The 17,323-nt window shown below is 47.3% G+C and overlaps 1 protein-coding gene across 1 annotated transcript; it reads left to right on the plus strand.

Moving 5' to 3' along the window:
- Positions 1–12,671: 12,671 nt before the first annotated feature.
- On the plus strand, positions 12,672–16,703 carry lwr (ubiquitin conjugating enzyme lesswright). The gene is made up of 5 exons (XM_089587797.1): positions 12,672–12,809; positions 13,310–13,386; positions 13,969–14,052; positions 14,559–14,821; positions 16,487–16,703. The coding sequence occupies exons 2-5, from the start codon at positions 13,321–13,323 to the stop codon at positions 16,551–16,553; spliced, it is 480 nt and encodes a 159-aa protein (XP_089443923.1). The 5' UTR covers positions 12,672–12,809; positions 13,310–13,320; the 3' UTR covers positions 16,554–16,703.
- The last annotated feature ends 620 nt before the right edge of the window (positions 16,704–17,323 follow it).

Here is a 17,323-nt window from a genome sequence, read left to right on the forward strand (position 1 = left end):
GGGCCAGAGTCGGACGGAGCTGTCGCCCGTGGTAAGCGTGACCCCTTGCGCTATCGGGCAGGCTGGCTCGTCGGTGAAGAGGACCGGTTAGCCGGGCTAAGGCCGCTGCCCTGCAGAAAAGGGTTCTTGCGCTGCCGACACTGATGCTGCGCTTGGTGCCGGCAGCGGTGATGGCAACTTTCTCCTCCGGCGGTTGTGGTCTCAGAACGGATGGGGCTATCTGGTGTCCGCTTGGAGATTTACGTTAATGGGCCGCTCGTGAATTACTGGGATCGCCGCTGTCTCCTTGCCCGTGATGTCAGCGGGCTCGTTTTGGGGGAAAGTTCGGCAGTGCTTAGGCGAGGACGTGACTTTAGCCACGATGACTTTGGCCACGTCATTTTGCGTTCCTTTCGTCAGCGTAAGGGTAAAACTTCACTGTAATGAAATGGGCCACAATGAAATGACTGTTAGAATGAAACCGCGCTTTAAACTGCAAGGCTGCAAAATCCTGCGTGGTTTGAAGGACTGAACGATACCAACCGTTACGGAGCAGTGGTTGGTATACAACGGAGCTACACCAAGTAAACAACTCGGTCCGTTAGTCTTAAGGCGGAAGCCTTTAATGCCTCATCGTTGTAAGCAGCAGTTGTAGACAGAAATGTCACGCTTTTCAATTGGTCGAAATGGTCATGACGTCACCGTGCGGGAATTTCAAACGGGCCCAATTGTGCTTACGCTAGTAACCATGCAACCAATTAAAGGGGTGGTATAGTGGTGCTCCAAGTAAGTGGGACTGAGTTTATTTACTCAGTTCATTAACCAAGTAGCCTGATTAACCTAATATGCTAATGAGACCAGATAAACAAATAAAACCGAGTAGGAAATTGGTCGAGTTGGGGAATCGAACCAGGGTCTCCGGAGAGCGAAACGAGCACGTTAACCACTCCGCCATGCGAGCTCGATGGTTTGGAATGAACAAAGGCGCGTCTAGTGAATACGGTGTCTTCGTTCACTCCCATCTTCCTCCCTTCCCTTATGGCGAGGTTCAGGTGTGCACCGAGATATGCCAGACAGATACATTTCGTTTCCTCAAAAACCAATTTACCGACGAGCAAGGCGTAGAGCCGAACTGGCGGTGGCGTTCTGTGGACTCCCTGGCAGCTTTGCAAGACGCTGTCGCGTTCTGCTCTTAGAGGCGAAACTTAACACCTTAACCACACATCAGTAACACAAGCAGCAACACCGCGCTTAAGGCTTTCGCCTCACCGCACTTTAGGTCAACAAAATGCCCCCTGAATTTTTGGATCTTTGCATATCATAAAAATAAGATCAGTTCATTTAAATGTTTCCCAGTAATAGACTGCTTGTCCTGGATTTGCACCTGCATGCCGTCGCGCTCTTTTCCGATAGCTGTCTTGGCACGATCGATATAGATCTGCGTGATCCCAGGCAGGGGCTTGACGTGGCTGATTATTGTAAGCATTAAATGTTTTAGTTGCTATCCTCGGCGTTTTCGGGCGAAAATCGTTCGGAAACTGCGTCGAAGCTGAGGCCGAAGATTAAACCAGACTTGAAGACGAGCGTAAAGCCGAATGTCCGAAAACTCCGAACATTATGACATCCAGCTGATTACAGTTCCGCCCCAAGCAGAGTTCCAGACACCTCTGGAGCAAAGCGAACGGGTTCGTTTCCAGATACCATAGACCATTAGGCCATCACCGTAGCCTCAAGATAGGAATCTGCTTTAATTAGTCTACTTCGTCATCTGTCATCCGGTGTAGTTTTGCAATATAAGAGGTGGATATTTTCATTTTTATTTATTTTTGTCGTCTGTGTTCCACGTAGGACTAACAATGTTTATGACTCCAACACTCATGAAGAAAGATTGCGAATAACTACTTCACTTTAAACAAGGACTAAAGTTGTATTTATGAACACACAAAACTAAACAACAAGGACTGCCTTCAATGTGTTCAGTTCAGTTCAGTTTATTTACCTTAAAGGCCCCCTTGTATGTGTCGAGAAACTACGCAGCAGCTCAGACATATAGTACCATATAAAACAAACTTGCTGTTCAACACAACTCGCCTGACGTAGATGTAGAAAACGTTGGAGCACGTCTTGCATGCAGACGTGCTCGTAAATACCTGCACCTTTATCATTCTGACCCTAATTTTTGAAAACGGGCGACGGCTGTGAAGTATCAAATGAGGTATTAATAGCATACTGCAGCGCGTTGATTGTGCATCTAATCTAACTGCTCTAATATAATTGCGCATACAACCGGACGCGAAATTCGGAAGTCGTGGGTTCGGATCCCACTGGAGGCATGTGGTTGTTTTTCTTCTGCTTTTATTAATCTCTCATTGATGAAAACTACAAATTAAAAAAAAGATCCCTATGCTCCTTGGTTTCGGTGATTGTTGGCTTCAGTCATGTATGTCAGAAAGGAAACAAATAAATCGAATCAAGTCAAATCAAATACCGAGCACCTCCTTCCATTCCCTTGTCTGCTGCTGTTGGGGACAGCCGAAGCTTGGCCTTAAATGAAACCACTCAAATTAAATAGCCATATTAAGTAAACGTCAAGTGCGATGTCACGTGGTACGATATCAGATACCTGCCGAATGAAAACGCGTAAGGATTAGAATGTTTAAGCTAACTGGAGAAGTGACACACTGCGTGAATTTCTACTCAGTGCAGACATTCATTTGCAGTCCCAGGGGAAAAGAATTACAACGACAGAGCCGACGATTACGATGATTACAGCACAAAGAACTCGATCTCAAACAGCTTACACATCGTGAGGACGTTTTCTTATCAGTAATGTTGCGCAATGGCAGGCTGAAGGCATTCGAATCGCTGATTAATAATTGAACCCTACTTACAGTTGAATACGACAGATGGAAACCAGGTTTCAGCAGTTATAACATATGTATCAACTTCGCGATCATCCAGGAAGTGTTCAAGGGCTCGTCTTTGAGATATTCCCTGTCTTTACATTTAGCTTTATTGTTACGTCTCATTAATCCCGCCAGTCGACGCACCACCAAACCGCTAACACCCCTTTCCCTTGTCTCTGAAAACGAAAGTGCAGTCGCTATAATGTAGCGTTTTTTCAATTACCTGCGAAACTTTCTCTTTCTTTAAACTTTGCTGTTCGTCTCACTTCCCTGACCCAAGGCGTTATCAGGATCTCCCGCGCATACCAATGGGTAACCTAATGTATTTAATGCATACAGGTATCTTCAGTATGGATTTTTTTCCTGTCCTGTCGCGTAGGCCACCTCCGACTTACCGTCCGCGCTGGGTTCACATTCGCTTGTCAGTATATAATTGCTTCCCTCGGGGTAATGTATTGCTTCGCGATACCAGGATCAGGCCAGAAAAGATGCTGCTTCAAAAATGAATGTACTCAGTGTTTTTCCCTCTCTTTTCCCCCACTCAGTCTCCTACTTTATGTGCAGTCCGGACTTACTCATATCTTAATCTCTTTGGAAGGAGAGATTAATCTCCAGTCCGGCCGTGCTCCGGCACATTCGTGCTCATTGCTTGCATGCAACTTTCGCTTTTAATTGGGTGCATTTCTCAATGACAATTATGATCCCATTTTCTCAATGGCAGCTCGAAAAAAAAAAGAGGCGGTCTTTCGGGGCTGTTCCTTGCGTAGTATTCTCTTCTAGTGTTCTAGTATTCTGTTTTGTAGTATTCTGTACTGTAGTATCTTGTAGGTGATGTTCTTTTTAGTATTTGTTGTTTGCATTCCTCTCAAATGTGGCGCCCTCGAATTTATCATGATTGCCTTGTTTTGTTGCATTAAATATAGCAGCTAAAACACATGCCTTGTTTACATGTGCATAAACAAACTTGTATCCTTTTGGTTGTGGCGTAATCAAGGGCGCCTCGCGGAATGTGCGTCAGTATATTTGTGTCAGGCAGTATGAGGTCTGAACTTGAGGGTTATAGTTTACTCTCGACTGACGAAAACCATTCCAAAGAGGAATCATTTCGTTGGTTTCAATATCCCAAGTGGTGAGCACCCATGAGTCTCCTCAAACCCTGCTTTGTTGCTTGAAAGACAGAATAATAAAAAATTGACCAGCACCAGCGATCTTTTGCGGACTTTGCGGACTTTTGCGAAAATCAAACATTTGTTTTCGAAGTGAATAAGACATATCAAATAATTTGATCCAGGTATCTATGAGCAACAAATATCTTGCAAGCAAATGAAAACAAAAAAAAAACAAGTATGATGGTTTGGTTTAGTTTGGTTTATGGGGGTTTAACGTCCCAAAGCGACTCAGGCTTTGATAGACGCCGTAGTGGAGGGCTCCGGAAATTTCGACCACCTGGTGTTCTTTAACGTGTACTGACATCGCACAATACACGGGCCTCTAGAATTTCACCTCCATCGAAATTCCACCGCCGTGGCCGGGATTGAACCCGTGTCTTTCGGGACAGCAACCGAGTACCATAACCACTGAACTACCGCGGCGGTAAAAACAAAACAAACATTCAGAACATTACCCAATGGTCACTGGAACTCCTTAGGACGTCCTGCGGATGTCCAGAACGTCCGCAGTACGTCCATGGGAGTTGTAATTTCCACTGGGTAGGAACGAGATGATGAACGTCGCGTCCTACTCCATGACTTTGAACAGTGTTCGTCTTTATTTTCCGTCTCCTGTCCGTCACAAGTTAAAACGAGCTCTGCAAATCAATGCTAGTTCACCAGCTCTTCCCGATGTGAAGACCACGCAAACCGTGACATTCTTGTTCAATACCTAACTGCCAATTTACATCTGCTGATTTCACCAATCAAACGTCATATTCGTACCGGCGCTTTTGCAGCCGTCTTGTGTGTAGCGACTGCGCGGTTCCGCACATATGTGGGCTGGATCCACCCATTGGGGCTTAAAAATAGATAGCCAGTACCTACCTTGGCCGCATCGTATGACCGGCTTCCCCGAGCTGACACACCCGGGGAAATCCGCCTTACTCATTCCGTCGCTTCCTCCTTTGAACCACTTTCTCCTCGCCTGTTTCGCCGATACTCCTTGCTCGGCCGATATACAGGCAATTTTTTTTAATGTTTTTTGAGTTAGAATAGAACTTTTACGGCATAGCATTGTCAGCGGTGAAGTACATCAGAATACATCTAAGACGTGCTAACACTAGCAGGCTTATTAACTAAAATTGTGCAGTCAACTTTTTAACTATTACTGTTAGGCTCCTTAATTACTCGGAGGCGGTAGCCCACCGTAAGTAATATACATATCAATTTTTAGAATTTGGAAAACGCGGTTACCCTCGGCGCTACATCTGGCTACATCTCGCCAAAATACACGTCCTTTCGAGAAGGTTGCAGGCAAAGCAACCTCTCCAGTTCATGTAACTGGCCGAAATAGCCAAAATTCGTTGGGCCACAGCGCCGAGGGTAACCGAGTTTTCGAAATTCTAAAAGCTTAAATGAATATTACTTACGACGGGCTACGCGCCATTCGGTAATCAAGGAGCCTAACAGTAATAGTTAAGAAGTTAACTAGTCAGTATTAGTTAACCAGCCTGCTAGTTAGCACGTCTTAGTTTTATTCTTATGTACCACACCGCTGACAATGCTATGCTGAAAAAAGGGCTCTTCTATTTCAAAAAGCCTATCTTCAAAAATTGTGTACAATGTTAGGTTAAACACCCTGCATATGCAAAGGCTCGCGGTCAACATGCCGTGGACTTACTGCTGTATGCCCTCATATTGCTTGGTTAATCGACTAGATCCACTGTACCTCTAATGTGTGCTGTAATGGTTCGGGCAGACACCCAGACGGAGAGCGCGTACCCTACGGCCACTAGAGCATGAATTCACTGACACGCATTCAAGGTTATGCCTAAAATTGTCGTTAACAAGCATGTCGATGGCGACAGGCTTCCGGCATCTGCGAAGGACTTTATACGGGGTTCCTGCACTGTCGGAAGCGTGGTCACCTTTTCGTCCTTACCCAACAGGGACTGCAGATTTTTTTTCTGAGTTGAGGCGCAAGACTGCGAGTTAGTTCTTTAATTTATTTTTCCGCGTTTCATGAAAATACTCATTATATTTTATTTTCGTTTATTTTTATTTGCAAGGTTGAAGCGAGCGGCTGCATTAGAAAAGTCTGGGCACGGTCTGTTTCAAATATGCTAACCATGCTCGTGAACAGGGGTCACACAATCAACAACTTCAGTTGGTAGAAGACTGGGTTGGTAACTCAAACGAAATAATTGACTACCAGCTAGGAAGCCAACTAGCTCAGTCCCACAGGGCTTTACATTAATAACGTCCTAGAATTTAGGATCGCCCTCTTGCCTCCCCCCCCCCTTGTTCCGGAGTGCTGTTTCCTGACTGTCATGATATTATCATAGTCCCCATTGTTGTGAACTTCTTTCTCATGAAATGTGCCCGTCGTGGTGCCAATATTGGGTCACACACACACACACACACACACACACGCACGCACACACGCACACACACGCACGCACACACACACACACACACACACACGCGCGCGCGCGCGCGCGCGCGCGCACGCACACATACACGCACACACATATATACATGTATATATATGCGAAATTGAGAAACGCTTCATTTAAGTAAACATTTATTGGGAGTCGACATTTCGGACAGAGCCTGGCCTTTTTGAAAAAGGACTGGCTTCCTCTTGTCCTTTCCGTCCGTCCGTCTTGAAAAAGGACAACCTCTGTCCGAAACGTCGACTCCCAATAAATGTTTACTTAAATGAAGCGTTTCTCAATTTCGCATTTTACCTCTAGCAACCAAGTACGTTGCTAGAGGTATGAAAGAAGTCAACAGCCACAGAAACCAAGGGACCCTATATATATATATATATATATATATATATATATATATATATATATATATATATATATATATATATATATATATATATATAGGGTTTTCATCGCACTATAGCTAGGCCTACGCAACGAACCATCGCTGGGCTCTGTAAGCAAACCAAGGTACCTGCACTTGAACGCGTTGCTGCCTTGCCACCACTGCAGAACATCATCCGCGAGGCCAACATCCGACATCTCATTCGCTTGGGAAATGCCTACAAGGCCAGCGCCTTCTGGCTTGGAACATAAGCGACATGACGATGCTTCCCCATTCACTCAGTCTGTAACCCCATGGGCTACTCCGATAGCCTCTCGGAGATAGACTGCTTGGCTCCTTATAAGCTACGTAACCTCCTCACACGCTATCATGTACTACGCCCGTGCGTCGATCTGTCCGTACTTCAAGTCGATTCCGCATCAAAGAGCTAATTAGTCCGCTAGTACTCTGTTCGTGCAAGACCCGCTTTAAACGTTCCCAAGATGTCTTAATAACCTTCATGCTGACTCGGCTTATACCCTGTATACTCTGACGAAATGGCGATGGCCCGGCATCACCGCTGTAACCTATAGTTTTCAACAATTTCCGTATAATTTTGCAGACGCTCGTCCATGTTCCGGCAGTCGGGTGGCTCCACAGCTACCCGGAAAGACAGAGGAGACTGATGAAAGTCTAAACAATAGGGAGGCAATCGCATGGCGACGCCTTCAAGCTGGTAACTTTGTAAACCCGGTCCGGGCATATCATGTTCATAGAGATAACAAAGAAAACGATAAGTGCAAGCACTGTGGGGTGAGAGGGACCCTCTACCACATAACCTGAGAATGCGCTAGCTCCCCAGGGGCTAACGAAAACATAAATTGTAGAGAAACCTGGGAAGCCCTGCTGCGGAGAGAGGCCCCTGCTTCACAGCGACAAGCCATCCGCCTGGCGGAAGAAGCCGCGAGGAATCAAGACCTCTTCGCCTGCTTCTAATCGCGGACGTCCCGGACCCCGTCACCAAGGCCTGCGTGCCGGGGACGGGGAGTAGGGGGCTTCCTTATCTGGCGGAAAATAAAGTTATCATCATCACCATCCGGCATCACCGCGGTAACGTGTTCGCACGGTGGGCTCCACTGCCGCGCGTACCTTACCCATTTGCACTGGCAATGCACTGCATTTGAAACCGGAAGAATGGCCATACAGTCCATCCAGCACAGACATTACCGTACCATGCTGCTCACGGATACCGATACGAAGCTCCTATTTGCTGCATACGGGAGCCAAAGTGGCCTGGTCAGGGCGGTGTAGGGGTGTCGACTAAATCTCTTCTGATCGGGTTCAGCCATAGCAAAATAGACATTTGACTCGGACCTCGAGTGTGACTAACGTTCTTTCCCCATTTCCCCCAACAGTCTCTCAAAATGAAAATTGGCTGTGGTTTGACCAATGGCCATCCCGAGTAGAACTGCGAAAGCAACAGCGCGGCAATCGCAGCGGCGGCGGCATCTCAGGGGGCACTAACACTTTGACTGCCTCTGTGGCACTGGTGACGTCACCACTGGATGGCGTTAAACATAATTAATGACTAATTACTAAGTAATGGCAATGACTAATTAATGACTATATACTGATTGATTGCTAATTAATGACGGTTAAGCTTCGCCTTTAGGAGTGGAACGCTGCAGCGTGCTGTAGCGCTGCCAGGGAGTCCACGGAACACCACCACCAGTTCGGCGCGATGCCTTGCCCTTTGAAAGCAATGCTTTTTGAGGAAAGGAAATGGAGCAGTAATTATCTGTCATCTCGGCTGAACCGCACCATACAGGAAGGGAGGAAGTGGGAGTGAAAGAAAGAGAAAGAGGGGCCGTAATGAAGAAAATGAAAATTTTATTTGAGGAAAGTAAATTACGCAGTAACTGTCTCACGCCCGCTCCTCGCACATGCGCAGTTGGGGCTCTCCGGGGATCCGCGAAATCGCTTACACGTAGTGTTCCTTCCTGCTTAGTGGCCCGATACCTGAACACGACGAAATCAGAGTATTGGAACTCTACATTTAAAGGAACCGCAAGATCCGCAAAGAACCGCAAGGGATCAGGTGGGCCGTATGGTCCGCCGGGGTGGGGGTTGCGATGCAAAAACGCCCTGCGGCTGGCCAAACCAGCCGAATCCTGTATTCGGCACCGTACCGCCACCTGCGCAAATGCGATGAGAACGCTCTCGAAGTGATTCTCTGCAACATCTATAAGAGAGCTCTCGAACGTCACCTCGGCCTGGGGATGGCGAACACCTTTGGGGAGCTGCGTGAGGCTCATCTTCTGACCCGCCTCCACATCAATTACACAACCCAACAGGAGAAGCGAGTATTCATGCCGGAGGCCTGGCGCTTCTTCCTGCAGGTTGGCCCCATATCCCCATAACTTGACAAAGGATGCCCATGATGGCCGCCGCCTCGCGCGAGCGGAGGCCATTTCCGAGCAGTGTGGTGTTCGATCAGGAGTGTTTTACACGGACGCGGCCGGTCCGCACCATGGGGGTTGGTACACGGCTGCCGTCGCCCACCAAAACAACCCAGTTCAGGGCCTCACCTTTCGTGCCCCCAACGTTACATTCGCGGAGGAAGTTGCTATCGCACTTGCAGCCGCGGATCCAGCTTCCCGAGTCATTATCGCCGACTCAAGGGGAGCTTGACAGGGGCAAATTCCAGATCGTGCCTTCCAAATTTTACATACATGTGAGTACCGGGATTTCCCAACCCGGCGCACCATCATCTGGTCCCCAGCACATGCGGGGATAGAGGGAAATAAGGTAGCGGACGCTACCGTCCGCGCGCTTAACCACCGGGCATCGCCTCTCTCGCTGCCTGATCCGGCTACTGATTTTAATCCGGCTGTTACTTTCCGGGAGATCTCTCTACTGTGTCAAACCGCTCACGGCCGATACCCACCTTCTGTAAAGGCCTCAAGAAGGCGGAGGAGCGTTGGCTTCTACGCCTCTACACCAACACAGTACTAATTCGGCCTTTCGGGCGAGTGTCCACACTGTGGGGAAGTGCTTGCGGACACGTATCCCATGGTGTGGGCATGCCCTCCTGCTTTCCCACCCCACCCGAGAGGACTGGGAGGCTGCCCTGCTGGGTTGCTAAACTCTCCAGGACCAACGAGCCCTGGTGACAAGAGCCCGGGCCACCGCGGAGGCAGGGGTCTCGGAGTAGGGACTAGTGATGCAAAACTATCGGAAAATTAACTATCGATAGTATCGATAGTTTTTTTTTGGAACTATCGACAGTGTAAGAAACTATCGACAGTGCTACTATCGATAGTAATACTATCGATAGTAGAATCGATAGTATTGCTATCGATAGTATTACTCGCGATAGTACCGCTATCGATAGCAAGCGGTACTATCGCTAGTAACACTATTAATAGTAACAATAGTGATATATGCATTTGTTGCCAGCTGTAAAACCAAAACATTCGCGATACCTGATTGGTTTCACGGTCTCATGAGACTTAATGTGCCGTGGTGGAGGTCTCCGGGTAAATTTCGACTAGCTGTGGTTCTTTAAAATGCACAGGGACAGTTCGGAAAAATGCCTGGAACTGCATTCAAGGAAAGAACAAACAGCACAAGTTGTGCTGGCTTACACGACACTATCGTGCTCAGCAGACGTCGTCTTGCTGACGTAATCCCTGCAGAAATGCTTTTCGCACACATGCTTCGCAACTACGACATTCGCACGCTAACAGTTTGTCCAGCAACTTTACGTAGGGAACGTCTGCAGAGCTCGGTGAAGCGTAGCCCGCGAAAACCGGCGAGTCCTGGCAGATACTCATACCATCACCTCCGTACCACACACTCGGGAAACCAAGCTTAGGATGCAGTGGGTATGCGTGGTTGATTTTATAGAATCGATAGAACTATATATAATAAGTAGTATTGATACGGCTTTCGATTGTACTATCAATAGAACTATCGAAAGTACTATCGATACCACTATCGATTCTACTATCGATACTACTATCGAAAGTACTCTCGATAGCGCGCTATCGATAGTACTATCGATAGTCTTTTTTACCATCGATAGTTCGATAGTGAATCAACTATCGATAGTATTGCATCACTAGTAGGGACCCCTCCTAGTGACTCTGAGGGCCGGGCCCGTCCAAGCAATATCTCTTTTGTACATAGTATAAATAAATGTTTTACACCACCACCACCACCGCAATAAAAGGACTTTCAATCAATCGCTTGCTCTCACTGGCCTCTAACCGCTCTAACAGAAAACCAGGAAACAGGCCGGGAACAGACAGACAGGAAACAGACCGCTCTAACAGGAAACGGAGCTCTATCAAGCTAGAAAAGACCAAGAAAGCGAAATACATATGTGTCGTCATCGCCGGGCCGATTTTGCAGTATATTGGATGCGTTGACATCGTTATTTTTTTATTTTTTTTTGCGCAATCGCAGGAGTTAGGCTACATCACCATTCACCCCAAAGCAGTAGCAACCTGTCCTTTTCAGTGTAAACTTCACGAGTTCGAATTGAGTGGCTGGAATATTTTTAATTCTATTTCCTAAAGCGCCTTGTGTCCGCCCACCGGGGAGAGGGGAACGCCACTCCATCCTGCGCCTAGAACATGTTCTTTAATAAAGTTTGCCTTCGCCAGAGAATTATTTTTACTGAGAACGATTGCTGGCGATGGCGTTAGTGTTTCACCGCGAGTGTAGCCAATTTTTTGGATAAACGATATCCATATTTGGATAAACAATAGTGACCGAAGTTACGCTCGGGATTTCCCACGAGGTCATTGAAACCAAAACCAACCAGGCCTAGGTGGCGTGAGCCACCGCCCAATTTGAAGGCATTCATTCGTCCACTTATAGTGCTAAATGAATTTCGCAAGCTACCACAACTTTTTGCTAATTTCTTCTTTAAACATACCAATTAATTAGTTGTGAAAATAAAATTTATGATGACGCTTGCGATTTTCAATTCTGTTGGTTCCTCGAGTAACTTTTATCGACCGCAGCCAACGTTTCTAGATAAAGACAGTTGGAAAACTCTCTCCGGGTATGCGGCCCCTTTCTGTCGCCGATTTCATCTCAAAGAGATTCGAGCGCCATCTCTTGGGTGGTGGGAGTACCGCGTTGTTTTCCATGGCCTCCGTGACCAGCTAGAGCATCGGTACTTTAACACGGCGCTTGATCTCAGAGGCCACGATTTCTCTTCACCGCCGCGGCGCCAATCGACTGCGCTTGGTCACTGTTTGCTGCGCGAATGAGTAACGTTAGTTCGCGCCTCGCATCGTCTGCGCCGGGGGCGGCTGCTTCTAGCCGCGCTCATCTACGAATTGCGAAGTCCGCGTGCGCTCCACGTCTGGGGTACGTGAGGGCAGGATGCTCGAGGTTGAGCTTTTGGGCGGTAAATATCGGAAAAAACCGGAAGCCCTTCTTTCCGCGGTTTAGAGAAACATGACGTACCGCTTGCCTCTTCGTAGTTTATGTTGATAATATTCCTCGGGCGGGTAATATTCCTTAAATACGTTGTGTTTTTTTAACGGACGCGAGCCATCTCCTTCCGACGCTCCTCAAGCTGGCAGTAGCAGACGACGCGCTCATCCTAAAGCGACCGCAGCGCCACCGCCTAGACGGCGATCGCATGGGGCCGCTCTGCTCTTTGGCTCGCCGGCGAAGTTTCCCAACTGTCTTTATCTAGAAACGTTGACCGCAGCCCCAACAGGTGGCCACTTGTAGCAACTTATACAGCAGCCACACTCCATTTATTTCCGAGCTTCTACTCTTTCCCTGATCGTGGCGCTACGAACGTCAGATTCACCGTTTCATTGCTGACCCACCAATGCTTACGCTGTCCCAACTCTGCATTTTCGTGCCTGCGCACTTAGGCGAGCTGGAGCGTTCGCCGCGCGAGCTGAGTTGAAGTGTTCCTTTTCTGGTACGTAGCGCCATTCTTTCTGTAATGTGTTTTTCGTTTTCATTCATCTAATGTAGTAGTTACTGGAAATTAATTTTTTTTTTTGCCCTGTAAGTTCATAGTCGAGTATTTTTTTGCATGACTACCGAGGGGTTCACCAGCTAGGGTTAGCGTGTCTGTCAGCGCCAAACTTGCTAATACGTTGTTTATATTAGTTATACGAGCATATACGATGCGAGGTGTGTTTTATCGGTCATTTTGGATTTCCCTTCATCTAAGCGCGAGTAGTGTTAAAGAGTCTACGTCGGTTTGGTCGACGGCGGGTAAAGCAGCAAGTCGTCCACGTCTTTCAAACAAGCGTCTTCCTCAACTAGCTAGCTAACCAGGCGGCGTGAATGGTTAGGCGGAAGGCGCCGTCGGACCAATGCGTTGACTAGCGAGCTGAAAGAAGCGGGCGTTTTTGTGGGTCGAGACTTGCGCCGCCAGGTCCTGACGCTCGCTTCGGTTTGCTGCTTTCACAGGGGGAACAGCGATGTCTGGAATCGCGATCGCTCGGCTCTCGGAGGAAAGAAAAGCTTGGAGGAAGGACCACCCTTTTGTAAGTAGTCACAACAATGCTGTCTTACCGCTCGCCGGCGAAATAAGTGATTAACAGGACTTAAGTAGAACAGCAGTTAAAAACACGAGCGCAGCTAGCAAACGTTAGTAGCCCCGTTATGAAGTGTGCGCCGGGATTCACTTTCTGCATTTATTTTCTGCGGGTCGTCGGTGCTTGGGGTACACCTACCAGAGAGCACTTCACAATGGAACCTGAATGTTGGCGATGGTTTAAGCGTACAATGATACTGTGCTGAAAGGACTGGGCGCCGACGCTGCCAAAAAACTATGTTGCGCCATCTGGCGAGACGTTTCTCGGAACTTTCAAGACGGCAAGCAGACGATGCCCGTCGGCGTTTTGCGTAACTTGCACGTGACTGCGCTTGTCATTCGCAGGTTTTAAAGCTGCTGTCTTGTCGAAAACCACATACTTTATCTTGTCGCTACGGTCTTCAGCTGGCGTTGATAAGACGATGCCCGTCTACGGGCCTCAGCTGGCGTTGACATCAGCTTCTAATGCGTGACACTCAAATACTTGTATTGCCTTGGCTATATTTTTATATTCGGAACATTTTTCTTTCAGGGTTTTGTGGCGCGGCCTACGAAGAATGTGGATGGGACGTTAAACCTGCTCAACTGGGAGTGTGCCATCCCTGGAAAACAGGGGGTGAGTGAGGGGCACAGCTCCCTTCTGGTTTGCCACTAGCTGCGTGAAAGCTGGTGTAACCATAACTGTCTTCAAGCTGTCTCTGCCAGCAGCATTGTCATGGTTTGTAGGAGAGCAGGTTACCTTCTCTTCCATATCCTTACTTTCTGCCTCAACATTCTGCTAGTGGCGGTGGTCGATCCACTGCTCTGCACTTTTTCTGCATAGCTTCCGCACACAGCAGCTACAACGTATGGAGATATGATGATCAATGGCAGAAGCCAGTTGAGTGGAAATGCAGGGAGATTTGTCAGTTTTCTTATTTTGCCTGTAGGAAGACAGCCTCGCAGAGCAGATCTTTGTTGCGGAGGATGCAACAGTGTCTTTATTTTCTTTACGAGAGTGAAAAAGCATTCACAAAGTTCACCAACCACATACGCCGTCACCCAGGAGCCACTGAAACGACGGTGGGCCTGAGCAGGCAGTCATGAATGTATTCACAAACTTGGCACACGTGTGACCTGCAGACGCCATGGGAAGGTGGCCTGTACAAGCTGCGCATGGTGTTCAAGGACGACTACCCCTCGACGCCACCCAAGTGTAAATTTGAGCCTCCCCTGTTCCACCCCAACGTGTATCCGTCTGGAACGGTGTGCCTGTCCCTGCTAGACGAGGAGAAAGACTGGAGGCCCGCGATCACCATCAAGCAGATCCTGCTGGGTGTTCAGGACCTCCTGAACGAACCCAATGTCAAGGACCCGGCACAGGCTGAGGCTTACACTATTTACTGGTAGGTGGAGGAGTAACCCTTTGTGTGTGATCCAAATGAGGGCTCAGTGCTCCCACACTTGATGTCCTCAGAGTTGGAAGGGGTGGTTTGTTCTTCTCATAAAGTGCTGCACCTCAGATGCAGACTCTGTGGTCACTGACTGGGTTCCTCTTTTATATATGCAAACAAGTATGCACAGCAGGAGTTGACTATTAACTATTATGGGTGATAGCATCTATGGCGATGTAGGTCAGCGAGGTCTCTGGTATGTGCCTGATTTGTGGACCTTATTTGACATTTAAGTGTCGCTACGGTGGAGCAGTTGCTGGCAGAACCTGCAAGGTTAATCCCACTTGTAGCTTGCAACAACCTCAGCCTCTTGGGTTTTAGAATTCAGTAAGCCTAAAGGGATCGAATGTGTGGAACTTGAAGGAGAAGCATGTGAAACCTTTTCGTGCTTGCATTTGAAATGGTAACGTAATTGCCAATTAAAGCTGCAACGGCATTCAGGCTTCTCAGCACTACAGCAAGGGGTATAGCATACTTCATATTGTGGAGGCAATACATTTCCAAGGCAGGAAGGCTTGCTCAAAAGAAACCAAACGCCATCGAAGACAAAGCTCGCAGAGCGTTATTTTGGTAGCTTTTGACTAGGTATGAAAATGTATCGGCAAAAGCATCGGAAGTCTGAAATCTTCCTTTACATCGTCATCAAGTTTCTCCACACAACGTTAAGCTGTGAGAAGCGTGGACGTCGTCACAGTTTCCATCGGCGATTATGTCACTGTTTTAAATGGTAGTGCAAAAATAAAGTCTTTGCATACTTTACCAAGCTTTATACATTCGAATCCTTGAATCTTGTCTAATTCGTGGCGACCGTGTCTCGATGGAAGCGAAACCCAAAAAGCACCTGTGTGTTGTGTCTGCACAAGTTGAAGATCCCCAGATGGTTGAAGTTAACTCCGAGCCCTTCTCTACAGTCTCTTTCATAAGCCCACGTGACGGTTCAGGATGTTAAAGCCCACAGTTTACAATTTTTCATGTAAGTGCCAAAAAAAAAAAAACTTGGTGTGGGAATAGCAAAACATTTTATACAAAATGAATGCAAATATGAAGAAAAATGGTTTCGAATGGTTTCAGTGGCTTCAGTGTGAAAAAAATAGCCCAGAAAATGATTAAACAGACAAATGCTATTGCCCCATTTCATTTCTTCAAAAACAATGTGCGTGTGATCTTTGCAAATGAAATAAAACGAGACTGACTCAACAACATATAAAAAACATTATATGCAAATGTATGCTGCTTGATTAGCATGACAGTATCCAACTTTTAATGTGATCGTGCAAAACAAAATTCATAAAATGACACATGACTGGCAACTGAAAATAACCTGGGAAACCTGTCTGGCCTGTCTGGCCCCTCTGTCACAAGCCTCTGTCACATGGGTCCTTTTCATTTGTTCTTAAATCAGTTTGAGGTTCTCAAACACAGTCCCGCTTCAAGTTTCATCTTTCTGTGGCAGATTTGTGTGCTGCATTGTGCACTTCACGGCTGAGGAGTTTTGGGTGGTTGTTTTGAAATCTCTTGCTCACGCGAGCTGGGGAAGGGGTTTGATGACCTTTTTTTCGTGTTGCAAGCGAGTAAGGACGGAGTGGCCCACTCAACGCATGCTGCATTCTGTTGCAGCCAAAATGCCCTGGAGTACGAGAAGCGCATTCGAGCACAAGCGAAACAGATGGCATCTGCGGAGTAACACGCGCGTCGTCCCTGCTACCCCAAGCAGCCACATTCTTGCTGGCCGCCACGTGAATCATCACACAGCACAACTGCGCCATTGGTTCTGGCTACATCTATTGGCGTCGTTCTCGTCTTTAAGTTGTAAATAAAGTCACTTTTTACTACACACTCGTATTCCTGTGAGAATGTGCGGTGCCTCCGATTGTGGGACGTTACTTGTCAACGCTGTAGTGCAGTCCAGTTGTGATGAAGCCAGGGATAACAGTGTTATAATTAGCCACTGTGATATCGGACTCAGAGCTGGAAAAGTGATAACTGGTACTGATTACCTGCTTCCGTAGTTATGTGAACTCCCAGTGAGAGCATAGGGTATGCCAAAACCAGTGGTCGCGAAGCACAGAAGGCTTTCTAAAAAAGCATTGCAAAGGTTCTTGCAAGAAAACCTGTATCCCACTTTCCTTAATGCAGGCCTAATTATCGGGTGCACACTCAGTTAGAATTGTGTAATTTATGACTGGTCAAATATCTGATCTGAATTTCACCATTCCACCTCTGCATTTTGGAATATTGCACTGCAGGACTTCAAAGACATTGTTTTCAGAACCTACCAGATAGTGGTGAAGTGCAGTGGAATCCTGTCAATTCAAAATAATCTTTTGGCCCACACAACATCTGGTGTATTAAAAACACCCTTCCAGTTCAAACCTCTGAATGATAACCGAACAGGTTGAAAGGTCTAAACACAGCAGACCAACACAAGTTTTGAAATGACCTTGTCCCTTACCG

This window comes from Amblyomma mixtum, chromosome 4 (assembly GCF_055824585.1).
Source record: "Amblyomma mixtum isolate Tamu chromosome 4, ASM5582458v1, whole genome shotgun sequence".
Lineage (NCBI taxonomy): Eukaryota > Metazoa > Arthropoda > Arachnida > Ixodida > Ixodidae > Amblyomma > Amblyomma mixtum.

What these genes read in the sequence shown, in the direction of transcription:
- lwr (XM_089587797.1), top strand. Translation starts at nt 13,321, where the DNA reads ATGTCTGGAATCGCGATCGCTCGGCTCTCGGAGGAAAGAAAAGCTTGG. An exon ending in GGAGGAAGGACCACCCTTTT is followed by an intron (nt 13,387 to 13,968) that starts GTAAGTAGTCAC and finishes TTTTTCTTTCAG; the next exon opens with GGTTTTGTGGCGCGGCCTAC. An exon ending in GAGGCTTACACTATTTACTG is followed by an intron (nt 14,822 to 16,486) that starts GTAGGTGGAGGA and finishes ATTCTGTTGCAG; the next exon opens with CCAAAATGCCCTGGAGTACG.